At 37.2% G+C, this 21639-nt stretch overlaps 1 protein-coding gene across 1 annotated transcript in view; it reads right to left on the bottom strand.

Moving 5' to 3' along the window:
* The window catches only part of LOC134797366 (uncharacterized), a 40283-nt gene extending 22577 nt beyond the window's left edge, over positions 1-17706 (bottom strand). The window contains exons 1-17 of the mRNA XM_063769588.1: positions 17552-17706; positions 17390-17471; positions 17117-17204; positions 16297-16396; positions 15177-15258; positions 14285-14381; positions 13080-13287; positions 12608-12689; positions 12405-12495; positions 11666-11771; positions 11446-11542; positions 11270-11366; positions 10611-10843; positions 9902-10037; positions 8972-9282; positions 7843-8277; positions 6940-6946 (exon numbers count right to left, since the gene is read on the bottom strand). Coding sequence (XP_063625658.1) covers positions 6940-6946; positions 7843-8277; positions 8972-9282; positions 9902-10037; positions 10611-10843; positions 11270-11366; positions 11446-11542; positions 11666-11771; positions 12405-12495; positions 12608-12689; positions 13080-13287; positions 14285-14381; positions 15177-15258; positions 16297-16396; positions 17117-17204; positions 17390-17471; positions 17552-17573 — 2274 coding nt within the window. The 5' untranslated portion in view covers positions 17574-17706. The remainder of the gene's footprint in view (positions 1-6939; positions 6947-7842; positions 8278-8971; positions 9283-9901; positions 10038-10610; positions 10844-11269; positions 11367-11445; positions 11543-11665; positions 11772-12404; positions 12496-12607; positions 12690-13079; positions 13288-14284; positions 14382-15176; positions 15259-16296; positions 16397-17116; positions 17205-17389; positions 17472-17551) is intronic.
* Positions 17707-21639: the final 3933 nt, after the last annotated feature.

Genomic DNA, 21639 nt, shown 5'->3' on the forward strand with positions numbered 1-21639 from the left:
TGGAAATATGGACCTTAATAGCTAAAACATTAGACACATTTAACGTTCCTAGATATTTTAATAATGAATTCCATAGTATCGAGTGCTTGGGCCGCTAATAGATATTCATTAGTGCATTAATACAATAACATACATAGATGCAGGTATGTTGTCAAACATATAATATAACCATGTAATATTTTATCGTATTGGACGTAACTATATAACTAGTACCTATAGGTACCTATTCTGGCCCTACGAAGCCCTGGGCGCAGCAGTGCGGCCCCTATCCGGCGGCTGTGTTATGTTTATTGTAGGCTCTATTGCTAAGGCAATATTAATTATAGTTTCAAACGAAGATTTCAAAAATACCTTAAAAAAATACTTTTCTCAAACATGCAATCTATGATCTTTTATATATTGTATAAAAGATCATAGCATGCAATGAAATGTCGTCACTCCGGGCGTTATATCAGGCTTCGAAGTATCACGTTTAGGGCGGAGCAACTCCAGAGAACTGTAAAGGAATTTCATACAAAATTTAAGGCCTAGGCCGGGAAGTAATTTTTTTTTAAATTTCCATTTCACAGATATGTGTGACACACCATCGTGGCATTCAGCCATTAAAGTGATAACACACTATCGCACATCGCACCGCTTTAAAAAAAAACTATAGGCAGTTTATGGTTTATGGTACGATTTTTTTTTTTAATCTTTATAGGGCTGTATCTCCGAAACCGTGCGTCGCAGCGCAAAAATAATAAAATGTTCGTTCCTCTGTAAGAAACTCTTAATTAATATTGAAAAAACAAAAAAGAAAAAAAACTTTATAATGCTGTATCTCCTAAACCGTACGTCGTAGCGCAAAAATAATCAAATTTTCGTTCCCCTTTAGGAAACCCCTTAATAACATTTAAAAAAACACAAGAAAAGAAAAAAAAAAGCAAAAAAATATTTATAGGGCTGTATCTCCTAAACCATGCGTCGTAGCGCAAAAATAATAAAATGTTCGTTCCTCTGTAAGAAACCCCTAATTAATATAAAAAAAAAAACTAAAAAAAAGATAAAAAAAAAACTAAAAATACTTTATATTTTAACATAAAGGACGGCAGGCAAGGGATTTTCGACCTATGTGACAGATAGCTACTGTCATAACCTATGCTCTTAAACCGTGCGTCGTAGCGCAAAAATAATAAAATTTTCGTTCCCCTTATGAGCCCCACGCACTGAATAACCTATCACATTAGGACATGAAACAATCATCATCATCAATTTTTATTATTATTTCATTGCATGTTTAAGAAAAGCACTATACATACCTCGGCGTGAAAAGGGGTTGTCGGCCTCATAACTATCCGGAAACACTACGTTCGGCCGGCAACCCCTTACTTCCCAGCCTCTGTAGTAATGTACTAATGCATAAAGCATGAATGCACCGTGCGTCTTTATTTGTTGTTAGTTGATTTATTTATTTATACGAGTACATATTACCTATACCTATTTATTATTTATCTATACGTTCTAAATGTGTGTCAGTCACAAAAGCTTGCCTAAGCAAGTTATCGGCCCTTCGATTACGTGACATAGCCTCGAGCAAAAACTTTACTGTAGGTGTTCACCGCTCGTGTGTGGCATTGTTGTTACCTACTAAATAAGATAAAGCTGGCTCTACATCTCGTAGCCTCGGTATGCTCTACGTAGTATACTTACCTAGGGCGATTCAAGAAAGGTAGCACATGTTTTATATGTAAATTTTGACAGTGCAGCACAGATCTCGCTAGTTGGATTCGCATAAATCTACCTTTACCTATCGTAGACCACTGGACTTGCAAGAGCGGTGCCAGAAAGGAACCTGTTGCATTCGCGGCCGGTATATGTCTGTCTATCAATGACATTATCAAAGGCCTGTATTTTACAAATACCTATACTTTCAGTCTGTTTTTCTATTGACGCAAATTAATGGGGGCTCTAAAGCATACAACAAATCTTACGATATGCACTTTTAACTTGATGTTCTACGTAACAGATGTGTAGGTACCTATAGTCTCTATTCCCAGGTTTAGATTTATTACTTAGGAAAATAAACAAAGTGTACTCTATTTATAGGTATACCTACATGTGGACCCGCCTTTACGATGTCGTACGGGATTCCGGTTCCTCTTATACTATGTTATCTTTCATATGATTAATGAATCCAATTGAAGTGTCAGATGATAATGATATTGCACCTGCTTTCGATTTCTATAGAAAATTAACTTGAGCAGGATAATAATATACAAAACCCAACTTACTTATCTTTGCATCGAACGAGTGCATCTCAAAATACTTAAGAGGCTTATGATTAAAGTTGTGTTCAATCCTTATCTGGCGGAGTATTTGAATCCAATTTCATGGGAGCTTACAAGCCGCGTGGGTCGGCCGACTCACATAAGAGTCAAGTAAACTAGCGATTAGGTTGAGGTTCTCAGGAAACCGGAACGGCAGGGCAGTTCTTAAATGAGTGTCGCTTCTCTACCAGATAAAAATTTGAACTTGCTGGTCGTTTCAACAAGACAGGTGTACCTCACGTGAGTGTACATTACTCGTACTTACGTACAAGATGGCAATTGAAGTGATCGGCATGAGGTTGGTAGGTATGACTATGTTTAAAGTCAGATTTAATAGAAAATCTACATTAATAACAAGGGAGCATATTTTCTACCTTCATCTATTTACTTAGGTAATAGGTAGTCTGAGAAAAAAGTGCAAGGTGCACTTCGCTTCTTATGTGGTACCCACAGACAAAACATCCTCCAGACTGAGCATAGTCGCGCTACCCCCTCTGCCACGCATACGGTAATTTTACTCCATGTTCGACTTGTTCGAGTCGAAAGTGTCTTTGTGTGACGTCCGTGAACTTGTTCGTCGTTTGAACGGACCAATCACGGAATGGGATCTCGCTCACCTCGTTCCGCGCACCCCCGCATTTTTGGCAGCATCGGTTGCATGAAATAATTGCTCTAAACTCGGTCTAGAGGATTCCTAGTCTATGGTGGTACCTATTGCCCCTGATGTTCTCTACCTATTAACCTACGTTACGTTTTAGTTCATTTCCAAATTACCCACAATTTGTAACGTCCTTTTCGCCACTTTCAAAAATATCCTGACATGGTTAGGGTTCTAACACTTCTAACTGTAAACTAACTGGCTACCTAAATGAATTAATAAAACAAAGACTTAAGTAGTAAACAAGCCCACTCTCACTTTTTAACCAGCCATTAGGCCGTTACAGCAGCAATAACGTTAGTTACCTCAATTTGCGTGCAGCAGCCAACTGTTTATTGAGCCAACTTTACGAGGTGCAAAGAGCATTCGCTAACTGCGGTAACCGCACCCGTGGGGCAATCAACTTTCTTAGTTTGTATTGTACACTCAGCTCAGAACCTGCTCCTGGTAGTCGAGTCCTTACCTGACAATTGTTTGATTCTTTGTGTCATAATAATCTATAACTTTTTGATTAACAATGATGATATCCAACAAAAATGATGATATCCCTACAATTCTTAAAATTAATACTTTCCGAGACATACCTTAGTAATTCATACAATTGACAACATTTCAAAAATTTCAATATCCCTAAATCGAAAACCATTTCGAGAGGGGCTCCTGTAGATTACAAAAAAATATATTTTATATATTTTTTACGATTTTTTGTATTCAAAATCTCTAAAAATAGTTAAAACGGAAATTGACGTCACCCAGCTGCTTCAGTTCTGCCACTACAAGCAAAGAAATGACTTCCGATTGGGTTGACATTGACAAACCAGTGTTGTTTTGGCATGTTTTGAAAAAACAATGTTTAATACGAGGCATTTCTAGAAACAAATATTATTGAAAACGGGATGAAAACCAATCGTTTGACTTGAGTTTTGAAGTTTGTGACACTTGTTAATTTGTGATTTTATTTTTAACGTTTGAAGTTATGTGACTCGCACTGTTGTCTATGCTCAAACGTAAATTAATTCAACGTTTTTTCCAGTGTATGAAACAGATCCGTGACGTCACGATTCTCACAAATGACGTTTGTTACATACGCCCTTTTGTTTCAAGTAACAATATAAATAGATTTTATGACCAAAATATAGGACTTACGCAAAATAAAAAAAATACGGGTACCTTAAATTAGTGCGTTTTTTCGATGTAGACAATAAAAAGTAGCACTTAAAAATATGAAATGTTGTCAATTATACGGTTTTAAGTATTTACGTTTTGCAGCGCACCGCGATCGGTGGCGCTCTAACCTAAGGGCCTACCGCCAAGCACGTTCGACATGTTCCCTCCCTGTCACACTTACGTATGAATTTACAAGTGGAACAGAGAAGCAACACGACGAACGGGGTTCGCGGTAGGCCCTCTAGACCGGTGGCGACCTAGCCTAAGCTCTCCGAAACATGTCACACGTAGTGACAGCAGGTATGTAAGTAAAACTATCCATACAATTTAATCCCTAAAATGCACAAGGATTATGTAAGCAGGTACTTACATCTCCGACCATGCACCCGAAGACGATGGCTGGCAGTGGCGGATTTGCCCTAAGGCGCAGTAGGCCGGGCATAGGGGTGCCAGATATTAGGGGCGGCAGTCTCCGCAGTCTATATGGTGGGTGCTGAGAAAAAGGGCGGCTAGTGTTTATTACAGGGCCTGATGGGGCCTAGGGCGGCCAAGACTGCAAATCCGCCACTGATGGCTGGTTTTACTTAATGCGCGGAATAACGGTTGGTTTTTGGTTGAGGCCGTTGAGGGTAGCACGCCTTCGGACTTTGCGAAAATGGGGTCTTCCCGCATCGGTCTTGATGGTTTGACTGACTCCGATTTTTTAATGTTAACATTGCGTCTAATCTTTGCAGAATTTAGATACCTACCTAAATCACCTTAAAAAATGTGGGTATAACATTTGATGGTACCTACCCACCCGCGCACAAAGGGGTATCTTTCATTTGTATTATGGGTTCATTCAAATATTCCCTCTCATTTCGATTTTAATTAAGATCGGTTCTATAGATAACAATATTTCATAAGTGGATCAAGAACAAAACATGGACTAGCTAAGGTCATTTCTTCCTTGACAAAATAAATATTTTTACAATAGTAGGTACCTACTTACCTACCGATACAAAGGAATAACTTATTTTTCACCACACCAGCCCGGAAAGGCTTACTTTGCACTTCAAAAACTGGTAAGAAAATTGTATTTTATCCACATGTGAGACAAAGTAATATTATGCAAATTTTGAGGTGTTTCCTCATGTTGGCTGATAGAATGGAAGTCCATTCAATCCTGCTATTAAATCATCATTTAAAAGCTCGGTTTAAAAGTTTAAATGATGATTTTGGATGATAAATATTTAATAACATTCGTAACATTCATTTGGATTTGATTTGATTTCATTTTGTTTGATGTTTTACAGTTGGTATTTTCCTCGCGTTGGTGTGGTGAAAAATGATGTGTTTCACTCGGTGGCAAAATTTGTTTAACCCTCGTGCCTTGAAACCCTCGCAACGCTCAAGATTCCACTTCTCGAACCACTCGCTACGCTCGTGGTTCATTTTTGGAATCTTTCGCTTACTCGGGTATCAATATTATTAGCACGAGCGGTTAAACAACAACTTTGCCCCCTTGTAAAACAAATAATTATTCTGTAGCTATGATGTATATTATACCTAATTATATCTAGCTGTCCTTATGCTCGAAAGTACAGTCATAAGCTTTAACATAATACCTAATTATAATATGAATAATTGACAAACCTCAGTAGAGTAATGTAACTACCTAATTAATGATTTAACAGTAATGTAAGCAGCTTTTGAATAACTAATTATCTTACAGAAGATTACTTTTCTCTGACACTGAACCCTTTATCACGAGACGTGCTCATGAATAAAACTTATTAGTAAGATATCACATAACTAGACAATCATTTAATATTTCTAACTTAACTACTAAACAACAGAAGTAATAAATGTTACTTACCATAGTTAAAATCATTATCCGTTAGTCGAATTTGAAATCGGAACGTATTGTAACGAACGCCGGTTCTAAATTTGAATTTGAAAGTGCGCGAGTTGTGTGAGTGCGCGTGCGGCCGGTCGCGAACTGAGCGCGCACCGTAGAGATACTCGTGAACGATGAACTTTAGGAGCGCCGGCGCCGCTGCACTCATGCTCTTTACTTTATTATACCTTGACTTATTCCTGTTGGGAGGAGAGTCGGGCGTATAAAGAACCGGTGTCATACGATCCACAATACGGCCGACAACGAGAAAGAGCAGTTACAGTAATGGAAAAACGTACCTATCTATTCCATTGTTTAATTAATTCCAACTGGTTTTCCTATATTACGGCTGTTATGCGTAGAGGAACACGCTCGGATGAGTTCTCTCACTTTTGGTAGTAGTTTTCCCATTGCATATATCATCTCCTTATGGGTATATACATATAGGGTCTAAGGATAAAAGTATATTTGTCTATATCTCAGTATCGGTAGATAGGGTCATTGCGCTAGTTTTCGTCCAGTATCAGTTTCCGTCCACTTGACGAAATTTGAATATAAACCTTCATTGCTGCACAAATTTGGACTTTATATTGCAATCCTTAATATCTAAACAATTTATCTATCTACATTAAAATTATATTTCGCAAGAAGCAAATTATAAATGAAATGTATTATTTGCTAATCTGTCAAGTGGCCGGAAACTGACACCGGACGGTAAACTGACGCAATTACCCTATGTTGTCTGTACAACCTTGCTCTGAGAAAGAACATAATATTTTTCTTACTATAACTATTAAACATCCAAATTCGAAGATCCTTTATCTGCGTCTCTACTACTCGATTAACGCAAGAACGATAGAGATGAAAAAAATCTAACTTTAAATTCAATGGCTACCCCCTGATGGGTCGAATGACTCTCCCACTAGTACCAAGCAACTGGAATACCACCACTCGACATATCCGATCAGCATTCCATTAGGACAGGTATTTTCGGACACTATCGGTCAAGCGGACAAGAGATCCGATTAACTATTTACCTAGAGATCTGATAAAAGACGTTGCTTTGTTAAACCAACAAAGAGATTACAGCTTTCCGCTATCTGTACCATTATCTGTACTTCCCTTTTGGTTATTGAATGTGTCAACATATCAACTAGTAGGTACAAGTTTTGAACAGGGAATCAAGTTGGAGAGGTCGAGCTTACGAAGCTGGTTTATATTTATAGCTTTGTAAGCAACACTTTAATTCCACTTTTATCGAATACACGGACTGTAAATGTCCATACTTTTTACTGACGATTCTTCAACTTTATTACAGGGACATAAGGTACACCGACGATCAGCTAAATGATGCTGTTTTTACTACACAGTCACCAGCATGTAACTTTTCACAACGACTACGTACTATGACATACATATATAGTTACTTGATTAGGTATCGAGTATTATGAAGTATCTATGACAAAGAATTAGAATGACCAGCCATACCTAAAACTAATTAAATTAAATAAGTACTGGATCATCTGTTAAATACGTGAGTTAACTACTTTAAGTAATCATTAATAGGCAGGTACTTACACTATATTTCATATTTCTTCTCTTTTATGTTTAAACTAAATCTCATTCAACTTCCTTCTTTTCCTTCAACTATTTTACAACTCATCATTCTTCTTATGAACAACACGCTTCTGAATTCTGAAATACAATAACATCTCAAGTATCGATAAAGGAACACTTTAGCACGCATTCGCGGAATAATTATGGTGACATGTCAATAAAGATAAAATTAGGGGTCAGGAGCGATCAAAGAGAGGACAAAAACAAACTTATGCTATTGATTCTTTACTGCTTTTCTATGTACAATACGCTTGTGTCGACTCACGCAGCCGGCCGTCCTGAACGTCTTCCAACATTCATTACAAGTAAAGGGTCTTTCATCAGTATGGGTCCTTTTATGCACCGTCAAAATCTCTGAGGTATTGAATCTTTTGCCACAAGTGCCACATTCGTGGTTCCTTTGATTCGCGTGATGTACGAAGTGTCTTCTGTACTGTGCGAGGATATGAAAGGTTTTCCCGCAGACTTCGCAAGTTTTCTTCGGCGTGGGGTTGTGGACGGCCTTGTGTATGACGAGTCCGCTTTTGAACTTGAACTTCTTGTCGCATACATCGCAGGAGTAGAATTTTCCGGTGGAGTGCATGTCTAGATGGCTGCGCAGGTTCCTTGTGTGTTTCCCGCAGATTTCACACACTTTCCAATAGTCGTACCTTCAATAAGTAAGAAATAAAATCATGATATCTTAGCGCCACTTGCACCATTCCACTAACCCGGTTAACCGGTTAAACCTGGAGTTACTATGGTTACCAATACAATTTGACACTGGGTTAACGGTTTAACTACTTAACCCCGGGTAAGAGGGATGGTGCAAGTGGCCCTTGAGTCGGTTGCACTAAAATGTATACAGGGTGGCTAAAAAATAACTGCATTCCCGTTGCCAGGGAGGTTTTGGGATTATACTGAGCAACTTTTACTATAAGACCAACCCCGAAATCACGAAAAAAATTTGGCTGTTTCAAATATTTAGGCTGGTCCATTTTCTATGGGAGGTTAAATTTTTTTCGCGATTTCGTTGTTGGTCCCATAGTAAAAGTTGCTCAGTATAATCCGAAAACCTCCCTGACAACGGGAAAGCACTTATTTTTTAGCCATCCTGTATATAATATATAAATACTTAAATACATAGAAAACAACCATGGATTCAGAATGCCCTTACCGGGATTCGAACCCGGCTTCATAGGCAGGGTCACTACCCACTAGGCCACACCGGTCGTCACAAAGATAAAATATTCAAAGTCTTACGGCTCAAGAACAATAACCTATCAGCACAAAGGATGCACATTTTACGTCTGTATAGACAAACTCACGAAAGGAAACTACAACACAGCCAACTAACTAACGTACCTCATTTTGCGCATCTTCTTTTTCTTCCTAACTATTATCTTCTTCGACTGCGATTTAGGTAGTTTCTTTTCCTGCTTCATATCCGTATCATGGAAATCATCGAAATGCGTATCTACGTCTCCCGTGTCCTGGTCTTGTTTGTCTAATGCATTGTTATCATGGTCATCTATGGCTACTTCGATTTTGATAGATTTTGTGGCGCGGAAGTGTTTGTCTACGTCTTGGCATTTCCGTCGGAATTTGTATGCTTGCTCTAGATCGTTGAGACAGTGGATACATATTTGCCATGGGAGTTTATCGGATTTGTCCATCTGTAACCGAATACGTCATTACCTAATGCCAAAGAGAATAGATAGTATAGAGGGGTCCTGTCATAGTACATTTTGTAGTCACAGTAAATTTACCGCCATCTATCGATACACGACTAAAACTCAAAATGAAAACGTATAAAACTATCGAAAAAAATTATGTATATGGATAAATGATTTTATTATTTTTATATGATTTCGACCCATGTTCATTCACTGATACCTATGTGTTAAAATTGTTAAATATAAAACGGTGTCGTCAACGCCATCTAGCCGACCATAGGCCAAAGGTGTGTGCGCCATCTATCCGAGAATGACTTTTTCTTGATTTCCGAGGCACGTTTTTTTCTTAGACTTTATTCATCTTGTACGGAGTTACATATTATGTCTTTGCTAATGCCAATGTAATGGGGTTGGCAACTGCCAAAGGTTTGCATAGATGGCGCCATTATAGCTTGCCCCTTTCTCTAGTTGAGTTTATGAGATTTGGCTTAAAGGGTTGACATCCAGGTCATAAAATTCTATTAAAAAAACAAGAATTTGACACAATTCCAGGGATTGGCAGGGCAAGCTATAGTGGCGCCATCTGCTAAATACTTCGACCGGCCAAGGTATGAGGTACCTCGATGCCTCCGATGACCCGCAGCTTGGAGGCCAGGTCTACGCCCTCCTCATCCGTCCTGTAAAGGTCTACGCATGCGCCCGATCCGAAGCAAGAGCGGCATTGCTTCTCCGTCACTTCTATCTTTGGATTCAACCTGCAGAACATAGCAATTGTTGTTGTACTACAATAAGTAGACGAAGAAGTTGATAGTCACACGTTTTATTATGTATTTATATCGAAGAAGGGTAATCGCAGCATATATGTATATGGATTGTTGATTTATCCATAGCGCTGAAGCGCTGGTAGCCTAGCGGTAAGAGCGTGAGACTTACAATCCAGAGGTCGCGGGCTCAAACCCCGGCTCGCAATGAGTTTTTCAGAACTTATGTACGAAATATCATTTGATATTTACCAGTCGCTTTTCGGTGAAGGAAAACATCGTGAGGAAACCGGACTAATCCCAATAAGGTCTAGTTTACCCTCTGGGTTGCGCAGTAGCTTTCGTCGCGCCAATTCTCGGGATTAGTTGCCAAACGGACCCCAGGCTCCCATGAGCCGTGCAAAAATGCCGGGATAACGCGAGGAAGATGATGAATTGATTTATCCAATAGTAATACCAATGTAATGTAGGTAATAATCCTTAGTGAGTGTTGGACTGGATTGGAAGTTCCACCAGGAACCGAAAGAATAATACGTAAAAAGTGATGTACGATATAGTATCACAGACCTTTGTTTCAAATCCAACAGCTTGATATCGTCTTCGAAATCATCATCATGGTCCACATGGTCTACATGGTCTTCATGGTCCACATGGTCTTCATGGTCCACATGGTCATAATTGTCATCGTCTGTCTGCTGTTTGATCTTGGGCTTGGTCTGCAGCAATTCGTACTGAGACATTGCGTCGAAGTATGCCCATTTCTCGTTGAGGATACCCTTGTTGGCGAACTTGCGTTTCCACTGGCAATGAAGTGTGAGTTTAGATATATTACGGCGGCGAGAAAACAAGTAGCGATGGTCTATTCTCTCGCACAAGAAACGTACGTGTAGATGTAGACCCCGTGTGAATAAAGGGGATGCATATACATAATACCGCTGACTGTTCATGCCGGCGAGTACATTTTCTAGGTAAAAGCGCTTTGCAAACCAAATGCTTTGCTTGTTTAGTGGGAAAATCAATATTGACAATGTGGCTAAACTAAAGGTTTGATTTGAATGTATTTCAAATATGATTTGTTTGATAATTAAATCCTGTCAAAAATAGGCATCTGAGGAACTTGAACCCGCAACCATAGGCTTACCCAAAACTAATGATAGATGATTTGCTAACCCAGAATGTTTACAATATAATAATATGAATCTAATGTAACAGTAGATATTACCTACCTTAAATGTTTTTAAAAGATGCGTCCACATCTCCGCCAGATCCAACAGACTGTGGTCTACAGGGACACCCACACCACGAAGTTTTTTCTCCACTTCCCTAAAAATCAGGGTTCATGTTAATTCTAATAAAAAAAATTGCCTAGTTATAATTTTAATGATATTAAAATAGTTGATACCTCCATGCAGCACTTTGGTCCCGGTATTTGGTATACCTAAATAAATAATCCAATTCTGTTCTTGCGCTTATGAGGTTCAAGACCCATTCTTCTTGCCCTGATAAAAAAATAGTTACCTAAATCACGGTTTCACAATTAAATAGTTACATAAATAGATGGTTCAAGTAAAGTAAGTATGTGTTTGTATATTTGGCACGCCTAAAAAAGGGGAAATACTTACATCCCACCAGGGGGTTAAGGCTCAGTCGCTCCTCACCCAAATATAACTCGAATAATGTGTAGTAGATCCAACTTTTGTTGTTAGTGGCCTTTGCCTTCTGGTATTCCTGAACATGAAAATACAATTTGTAATTGGTTCGATCAAATCCGTCTGCGGGATACATTTATACACGGCTGTATCCTTTAGTAGCGTTTGGTAACTAAAAATTGGTAACCCAGCTTCGAAACGGGAAAGAAATACCAATTCGTAACTGGCTTCAAATTGGAACTTTTCCATTACCGATTTGTAACCACGTTTGGTAACCGGCTTCGAAACGGGAAAAATTTAACACGCTGGCCCAATACGTAACCGGCTACAAACTGGGAATCTTGATTCCCATTTTATAGCTGGTTACGGAATTTTGGTTACCAAACGGTAATAAAGGGGCTGTATGCGTTGATGCAAACGACAGTACGCGATGCCTGATTTGATTGATAAAGGAAAGCTTAAAATAATTAACCTTTTGAACGCCACAGACGGCAATTGACGTCAACGCAAAATCGTGACAACGACGCCAAAGACGGCATTTGACGTCGATCGTTTTTTGATGAAAATCTACTGAAAAAGACCCCAATTTAGGTTGGCATTATTTATTCACAAAACTAAATTTTACCCCAGTGGCGTCAGTGGCACGGCAAATGGTAGCGCCGTTTGGCGTTCAAAAGGTTAAAGGATTATTTTTATAAAAGAATATGCTTACCCCAAATGTCGCCGCCCATTTCCGACATATCTCTCTACCGTTCAGAGTGTCAGGAAAGCCATATTCTTGCTTCATTATGTTCAGAAGGTCACTATACCAAAATAATTACACTAAATTTAACGCAGAACCAATCTTATTACACTAATCATTAAGTTCAATATTGAATAGTAGTTATGATATTGCAAATAAATGATGTGACTCACTTCCAAGCCCATTTCCTTTCTCTGAACAGCCAGTCATTCTGTAATCGTATTTGAATGAACGTCTCAGTAATGTCTTTGGACCCTGGAATTTAATTCAATATTTAATTCCACTATTAAGATTTTAAAAACAAATGATACATATGATTTCTTTAACCCTTCAGTTACATCATAATGGTATAAAATAGTAAGATATCCTAAGGGGTCCCGAAGAGTTAAAAAATGTAAAGAATATTATAATTAATAGCGAAAGTCAGAGTAAAAATCCATACCATACCATAACTGTCATGGGAGTTTCAAATTTGGTATGGATACTAAATAATGCCATTTAAGGTCTTTTTCAAATCTTCTTCTATTATTACACCTTTTTATCAAAGCAAGGAAGCCCAGTAAAAGCTTAATTTTAAGGCGCACTCGACAATGGATGACAACCATATTTATATTTACTGTTGCCCCCATCGACGCAAATACTCACACTGAAACTCATCAGTCTCATTCTCCTGAACCTTGTTCTTAACATATTTGTTGCTGGACTTGCGACACCGACTGAAGAACTCCAATGGCGTCTCGGTCTCCAAACGCACCAGGTAGTCGGGGTCGCAGCGCTGGTAGTAACTCAGCATGGCCTCGTATAGCGGCCAGCCGATGTCTACGTCTTTTTTCAGTTTTTGGCGGTATTTTCTCTAGAAATAAAAAATGCACCATGGTTAATGTTTTACATGTCCTCTGAATGATGCATAAATAGATCGAGGACACAATAAGTACGCTGATGACGGCTTTAGAGACGAAATCTAAGTATGTATTTACATAGGTATATACTTAGTGTTTGAGTTGATACCATATAGCATGGCTAATCAATAATAATTAAGGTCGAAAAGATGCAAAATTAAAAATAATTGTAGCCATTCAATTTACTTTTATACACATTTTAAATTTTCTACCTTGTTTTATTGCCAGAAACATTTGGTCTAACTCTGGTCTAACTATACAATAATCCTTTTACCAGTCACACACCTAAGCTATAAAATAATACAGTCATTCGACGAAGCCGTCTAGTCTAGACAGGACAATCGTGCGGGGTGCCAGGGGCGAGGAGTGGGTCGCGCGCACCCGAGCTGCATACATCGCCATTGTTAGTACCTTGGTACTACTTACAGGGTTAGCGTGTCTTATTTGAATGTTTGGTAAGTTTGTGTTGATGTAAAAGTCTGTGACAACCCTACTGTGTTCTTGTCGGTGTCGGTATTTACGCAAACATCAAAGGCGTCGGTCCATGTTACTTTTTACACTGTGCCTAAGCATCAAAACGAATGTGAAAGTACATTATGCAGCAAATTTGCTAGTGTCCGACCAGAACCAAAACCGAACCTTTGGCTGAAACATGATTTTTATGCCAAAACCGGAACTTCGGACACTATTCTCTGTATCTTTAGGTATTTAAATAAAAGTAAACAAAATCTACTCTCAAATGGTTCCTTAAGCCAGTTGAGGGTAGATGAAAACATTACATGATCAAATAATGTAGGTTAAAGTCAGGTTGTTCAGTCACTGATCCAGGCGGTTTTGTATTTGGTCGGTTAACCAATAAATGTTATAACTACCCGAAATGTACAAATTGTTTGTTTACTTTTATTTAAATACCCAAAGATACAGACTACAAGTGTTTCTATTGCAACATACATTGAATGTGGTGATGATGTGCTGCCAAAGTCCCTTCATGTCTTGTACGCAGCAGTCGGCAGGTAGATCCTGGCTTCTCATTGCCGTCTCCACAGTCCTGGTAACAATTATAACAATATATTGAATTGTAATATATACTTATTTACTAGTTTGGCGCGGTGACCCAAAATGAGTCTTAGCCTCCAACACAAGAGCATGCCATACTTATTCTTATATTTTAAACACAAAAAAAACTGAGTTCTTTATTATTAACAAACAAAGAATTTGAAAAACAATCCTTAATTTGTAAGGGTTAATTAATCCAACAGTTACGGTGCATTGGGCTAACTTCGAAAGCAGGATAATTCAGAAAATTGCTATTATCTACTAAACCAGAAGCTTATTTTCATACTTTGGCACAAATTGTGTGACTGCAATGCTTGCCAAGGCATCTTGCTTACTGTCAATACAGTAGAAAGTGTTTATATCTACATATTATTTGCAATTTTCAAAATTATCCCATTTTCCTAGTTACACCAATACACCTTACTTAATTTCTTTTGGGCTAAAGCCTAAATTTTAGTCATTTGTTACCAAGGCTTATAACTCTTATAAGTTAGATTATAACTTAGAGCATTTAATAACCGGAGTCGCCTTTAAGAGCTTACCCCTCTGCCGAAAACCTTGCACAATTGTGCAAATTTTTGTATGGACTGACATTTATCTGACATGGCTATTTGTACGTTATGTACAAATCATGTACAAATAGCCATACATTTGACGTGTCCCTGTCCCTCCCCCGCAAAAATCGGCAGACTGTTTTGTAAAGAAAGTGACATCCATGGCGTCTCCAGTTACTCAATATTCAAAGCATTATGATGACTTCGATTGAAAACAACAAAATATTTGATACCTCCAAAAGTGCTGGTAATCCACTTTCATCTCCTTTGCCTCTGATATACATATTACTAGCTTCAATCGCCACTCATCATCCCCTAGAAAAAAGTCACTTTAATCAAAATAGCAAATTTCTAAATAATAATTAATACATTAACCCCCTTATTCATAGAAACTTTACGGGCCTGATTTAGTTAAATTATGTTTTATCCCTTTCTTACAAACACAAGTCAAAATGACAGATAAAGACAAACGATTATTAGCTAATTCAGGTTTGTATCGCGTTTATGAATAAGGGGGTAAATATTTATTGATTGTTAGTATGTTTCACAACAGTTTAAATAATTATATATTTTAACGGCCTCCTTAGCCTAGTTGGTACTTGGTAGTGACCCTGCCTAGGGGCTATTCATAAATTACGTCATTTCAAATTAGGGGGGGGGGGGGGTCTGGACATCGGATGATAGTAGCATGAAGTAGGAGGAAACGGGGTCATTTGAAGCATGATTTTTGGATGATGTTAGGGGGGGGGGGGGTCGAGAATCGTCAAAAATCGATGACGTAATTTATGGACAGCCCCCTACGAAGCAGGAGGTCACGGGTTCGAATCCTAGTAGCACAGAATAAATAATAGTACTAGGTACAGAAGACTCACTCTCTAACAAAACGCGTCTGTTACGATCAGCACAGATATGGCCGCAAGGTGGCGACAGCGCCACGCGCGGCCTATGGCTTTCCTCAAAATTGGGGCGGAACGGATGTACTTTTAGCTACCTGTAGCAAAGCGACGAAATCGCGGAGTGAGCCACGCCTGCTAGTAGGGGCATTTATTTGTGTGTTCATCACAAATATTTGTTCCTGAGTTAAATATGGATGTTTTCTATGTATGTAAGTATTTATATATATGCGTATATTATATAATTATATCATCGTCTAGGTCACTCTGTGTAAAATTGTCCTATAATATTTATTTATTTATTACTCGGACAAGAAGCCCATTCTAGATTCAAACATGATGTGAGAAAATTTGAAAAAGAAATGATATTTTGACGTAAAAATCTTAAGTATATTACTTGCACAGGCTCTACAGTGTCTGATAGTAATTTTACATGTATGAATGATATTGGAATACTTACATGACTCATATTTATCCAAAATGGTTTTACCGTAATGTTTCTCAAACATTTTATAGTACTTCCAACTCTTATTTTTTGTTTTATTAGCAAGTTTGTAGCACTGTAATAAATAACAACCCTTTATTTACATACCCTATGGCAAAGAGAATTTGAAATAGAGAGGTACTGTCATGGTAAATTATGTAGCTACAGTACATTTATTATTTATTTTATTTATTTATTAGGTTCGCCAACAGGTGCAATACAAAAAATACTTATAAATAACAAGTTATAAAATAATATTGCTAGAGTATTCACCCAATTACAGGCAAACACGGCATGCTTGTAACAGATATTGCTTACATGTGTTTTACTGCCATCTTTCGACAGACAATTAAAACTGTTAGAACCAGTTGATTTTGATCATTATTCTTTCACTGATATGTGTCAACTTGTTAAATATTAATATTAATGCCATCTACTCGAGAGTAGGCTGAAGGTTATGGTGCCATTGCTCAAAAAGATTGCATCATACCTTTGGCCTATAGTCGAGTAGAGGGCATTAATATTAATATTTAATAAGTTTAAATATCAGTGAAGAATAAGGATCAAAGTCAAATGGCGTTGTAACAGTTTAATGTTCTGTCAAAAGATGGCAGTGAATTTACAGTGGCTACTACTACTCTATTCTCTTTGCCTATGGTCAAATTTTATTCAGTTAATAGACTTCATAGACTTTAATATTAACACATTCACTGCCAGTGACCCAATAGGTGGGTTCTCTGTTTCTAGGCACTTTTCTGAAATGTGAATGTGTCAATTAAGTGTAAAAACTACTTACATCATAAGTGTAAGACCACTTCTTCCGCACATGATTTAGTGTCATAGTTTCTGGGTATCCATTTTCCAATAAGATTGTGCGAAACTCCCTGCAAATTATAATCATTTTCAATCATATTGAATGGTTTTCTATTAGTTTTTTTTCCTCATAGTCACATCTTTACATTAAAATTTTCATAATCAGTAGATCAGAATGGGTACATTAATGCGAAACAAGTTTTTAAAGTAAATTGTTTCCATTATGCCCTCAACCATAAAACTTTTAAATACTTACGCCCACGGCTGTTTCTTCTTTTTAAATAACCAGTCATTCTGAAACCGAAGTTCCAGCATTTTTTTGGTAAGTTCAGTCGTCCCTGAAAGGTAAATAACAATTAATACATGAAAATATATACAATTACCATAACATTAACACGACACTGTCTTTGCGACGTACATAGAAAAGCTTTTTCCTCCATGATAGTTTATATCAATTACTGCTGCCACATACAACTGTACGCACAAGCAATTTAAATTAATTACGCTGACATGATAAGTCGACAAAATAATGTTTATAATTCATATTTAGCAAAAACAGCAATTTAGGCAATCAGACCTATCCAAGATCATTGACAATTTTGTTTTGACATTTTTTTTTTTTTTTTTTCTATTATGGCTTTTGGAACGTTAGCCAATGTCAAGTTGTGAAGGTATTCAAAGTTAGGGAAACAAGGAATTAGGAAATACGGATAAGACGAAAATTTGGAAAGGAAAGGATTGGATTTACTGTAATATATAATATTATAAACTATATTTTTATATCATTCTTTTCTAAAAATACTGATATGATTTTATAAATATCATACGAGTTGCTAAATAACAAACAAATTATGGATGTAGGAAATGGGATGCGTAATGATTCAAGGCTGGAAAGGAAATCAGACCGATCATGAAGAGAGCATGCAAAGAAAATATGGTTCAGATCCCCGTAGTCACCACAAGGACAATGAGGATCCGGCTTTTTATTTATTCTGTATAAATGCTCCGGGGAACAAACATGCCCCAGGCGCATTCTACACAAAACAGAAGTTACAATTTTCGAAAAAAACATTTTGTTAAACCATGGTTTCCTTGGAATTGACGGCTGAATATGCCTATAATGTTCACCTTTTGAGGTTTCCTTATTCCAAATCCCATTCCAATCCTCATACAAATAAACTTTTGATAAATTTATTAAGTCATGACAATAATTATGGTATGGCACAATGTCTCCCACGTGAATAGCCTCATTTGCCAATTGGTCAGCTCTTTCATTCCCAGGAATGCCCACATGGCTTGGTACCCAAGCCAACACGACAGCACAACTCTTCTGTAAACATTTATATAAAAGATTTCTAATATTAAAGACAACTGGAGACTGTTTATGAGACTTAAATGGGAACCTCGTTATGGCTTCTAAAGCACTGCGAGAGTCTGAAAAAATTATGGTTTTTGGTATCTTCAGCATAAGTATATATTCTATAGCTTTAAGTAAACCATAACATTCACCAGTGTACACGGAAGTTTCAGGTGGCAGTTTGATAAGTTGTAATCCTTTGTATTGTGAATGGAAAATTCCAACACCAACGCAACTCCTATCGCCATGTTTGGAGGCGTCTGTATATAAACAGTGCCAATCAGCCCATTCAATATTAAGAAAATTCATAAATTCCATTTTTGGATTAATATCATTTTTAGATAACCCTATGTTAAATCTAATATCTGGATCTGTAATGAGACTGTTGTAATCATGTTGATATAAAGGCAGAGTCGCGTTTCTGTAAGTGGGTGCTTCTAAAGCTTGATATTTTTTTAAACTCTTAACAAGGCAAGGAGAATCCTTATGGGACCAATAATTACAGGTTCCGACCAGATCAGCTAATTGCTTTAATTTTAAAAGCAATGGATGAGAATCCAGTTGCAGAGTACGGAAAAAGAATTTATCACAGAGAAACTGTCTTCTAAACGTAAGAGGTGGATCACAGCATTCTACTTGTAAGCAACTTATTGGACTCGATTTCATTGCACCTATAACCAATCTTAAAGCCTTAGACTGAATAGTATCAATTTTTTTGATAGCTTTAACATTTCCAGGGTGTAGAAGAAAAGTGCTATAATCTAAAACACTTCTAATCAAAGCGTTGTATAGCAATCTCATAGTAAAAGGGTGAGCCCCCCACCAGACTCCTGTCAGACATCTTAAAATGTTCAGATTTCGTTCACATCTTAATGCAATATATTCAAAATGAGGAATTCCAGTAAGTTTACGGTCCAGTATAACTCCCAAAAATTTTACATTATCTTTAATTACTAATGGAATACCATTGCAATTTATGTTAATAGGTGGAATAGTTTGCTTTCGTGAAAAAACTACAACAGAACTTTTAGACGGCGAAAGATCTAATCCATTATTATTCAACCAATTATTTAAGGCACCCAAAGATGATGATAATACTTTACTAATGTTTTCTAAAGATCGCCCAGAAACATATAAGAGCAAATCGTCGGCATATTGAAGAACATTTACCTGCCCTTCAACAGAAAGTTCCAAATCATAAGTATAAATGTTGTATAGTAAAGGACTCAAGACAGATCCTTGTGGCAGGCCCTTCCAAACTGTTCTTTTAATGACTTCATTTCCTGACTGATCCAATGAATACTTTATATACCTTTCATGCAACATATTTATTATAAAATTAATCAAAAAGTTGGGAACATCTAGTTGAATTAATTTATTTTTTAAGATTGAAATGTTGACGTTGTCGTACGCAGCATTTATATCTAGAAAGGCAGCAACTAAAAAGTCATTTCTAGAGAAACTTATTCTGATATCTGTGGTAAAAATGCTTAAACTGTCAAGAGTACATTTACCTTTCCTAAAACCAAATTGATTACAACATAAAAGTTTATTATGTTCTAGAAACCATTCCAATCGAATTTTTACTAAGTGCTCGGCAACTTTAGCTAGTACAGTTGATAAAGCTATCGGTCTATAAGATGTGGGATCTGAATTGGGTTTATTCGGCTTCTGTATTAAAATCAATGTTTGAGTCCTCCACTCTTTAGGAACAGAGCCTGTTATCATAACATTGTTAATCAAAGAAAGGAAGTAACAAAGACTGTTATCGTCAAGTTTTGACAAGAAAGAGTAAGGAATCCCGTCTTCACCGGGTGCGGAGTCTTTAGTTGATGAAAGTACTCCTTTCAGTTCAAAAAGTGAAAAAGGGGAATTTAAAACATCTTCAGAATTATTATTAGATAACATGAGTGGCCTTAAAATCATAGGATGCTCTGGGACGTAAGGTGGGCCCAAACGATCCATGACTTGTTCTGCTAAAACTGCAGATATTTTACTCTGTGTGTCTTTAAATGCTGATCTAAATCTTCTAATGTTTTGCCAAACTATAGATGGTGAAACATTAGGACTTAATGATTTACAAAACCTATGCCACCCTTCAAACTTTTTTGTTCTAAGTAATTCTTTAGTGGATTTAGCAACTTCTAAGTAGTTATCAAAGTTATTATCAGTCATTTCTTGACAATACTTTTTCTCTGCCTCCTTTCTTTGTTTAACTGCAAGGGTGCAGTCTGAATCCCACCAAGGTGGGGATGGAATGAATTCTGGACCACTACTTTTCAATGGAAAGGTTTCATTAGCAGCCTCAACCAAAGCTGTGGCAAATGCTTGTGAACTGTCTAATATATTCAAATGGCTTATTTCTGGCAAATTATTAATTTTTTGTTCTACAGCCTCTCTATACTGATCCCATTTATCGTCCATTAACTTGTGTTTAATACGGGGCTGTCTGACATGCTTTTGAGGCTTCTTAAAGTAAGGAAAGGTAATGAGAATAGGAAAATGGTCGCTACCACAAGTGGAGACTGCAGTTGACCAAGATATAGATGAAGCAAGATCTGGAGTACAAATGGACAGATCTATTGCACTTGGATTTCGAGCGAGCCTTGTTGGAGATCCAGTGTTTAATATGCATAAATTACATGAGCTAATTAGTTCCAACAGTTTTTCTCCATAGTATAAAGTTTGAGCACAGCCCCAGAACTCATGGTGAGCATTAAAATCCCCTAAGCATACAAATGGTTTAGGCAGGAACTTAAAAAGTTCTTCAATTTCTTTAAAAATATTATTATTAGGTTTATTATAATATAATGATACATAACAAATACTATTTACAACCACTGCTATAACAGATAATTCATCACTATGTACATGTAGAGTGATATAATTATATGTTAAAGAGTTTTTGACAAGTATGGCCACTCCACCATACCCATCAGGTCTGTCTTCTCTCAGACAGACATATTCTGGTATTTTAAACACTGAATCCTTTCTCAACCATGTCTCTTGAAGACAGATTAGAAAGGGATCATGTTTATTAATAACATGTATTAAATCTTGTTTTCTATTGACTAGACTGCGAACATTCCACTGAACCACTAAGGCTCTCTGATCCATTATTGTTGTTTCTGAGTTGGTATAAAGCATTA

The sequence above is a fragment of the Cydia splendana genome, chromosome 15 (genome assembly GCF_910591565.1).
Source record: "Cydia splendana chromosome 15, ilCydSple1.2, whole genome shotgun sequence".
In the NCBI taxonomy this organism is placed as follows: domain Eukaryota; kingdom Metazoa; phylum Arthropoda; class Insecta; order Lepidoptera; family Tortricidae; genus Cydia; species Cydia splendana.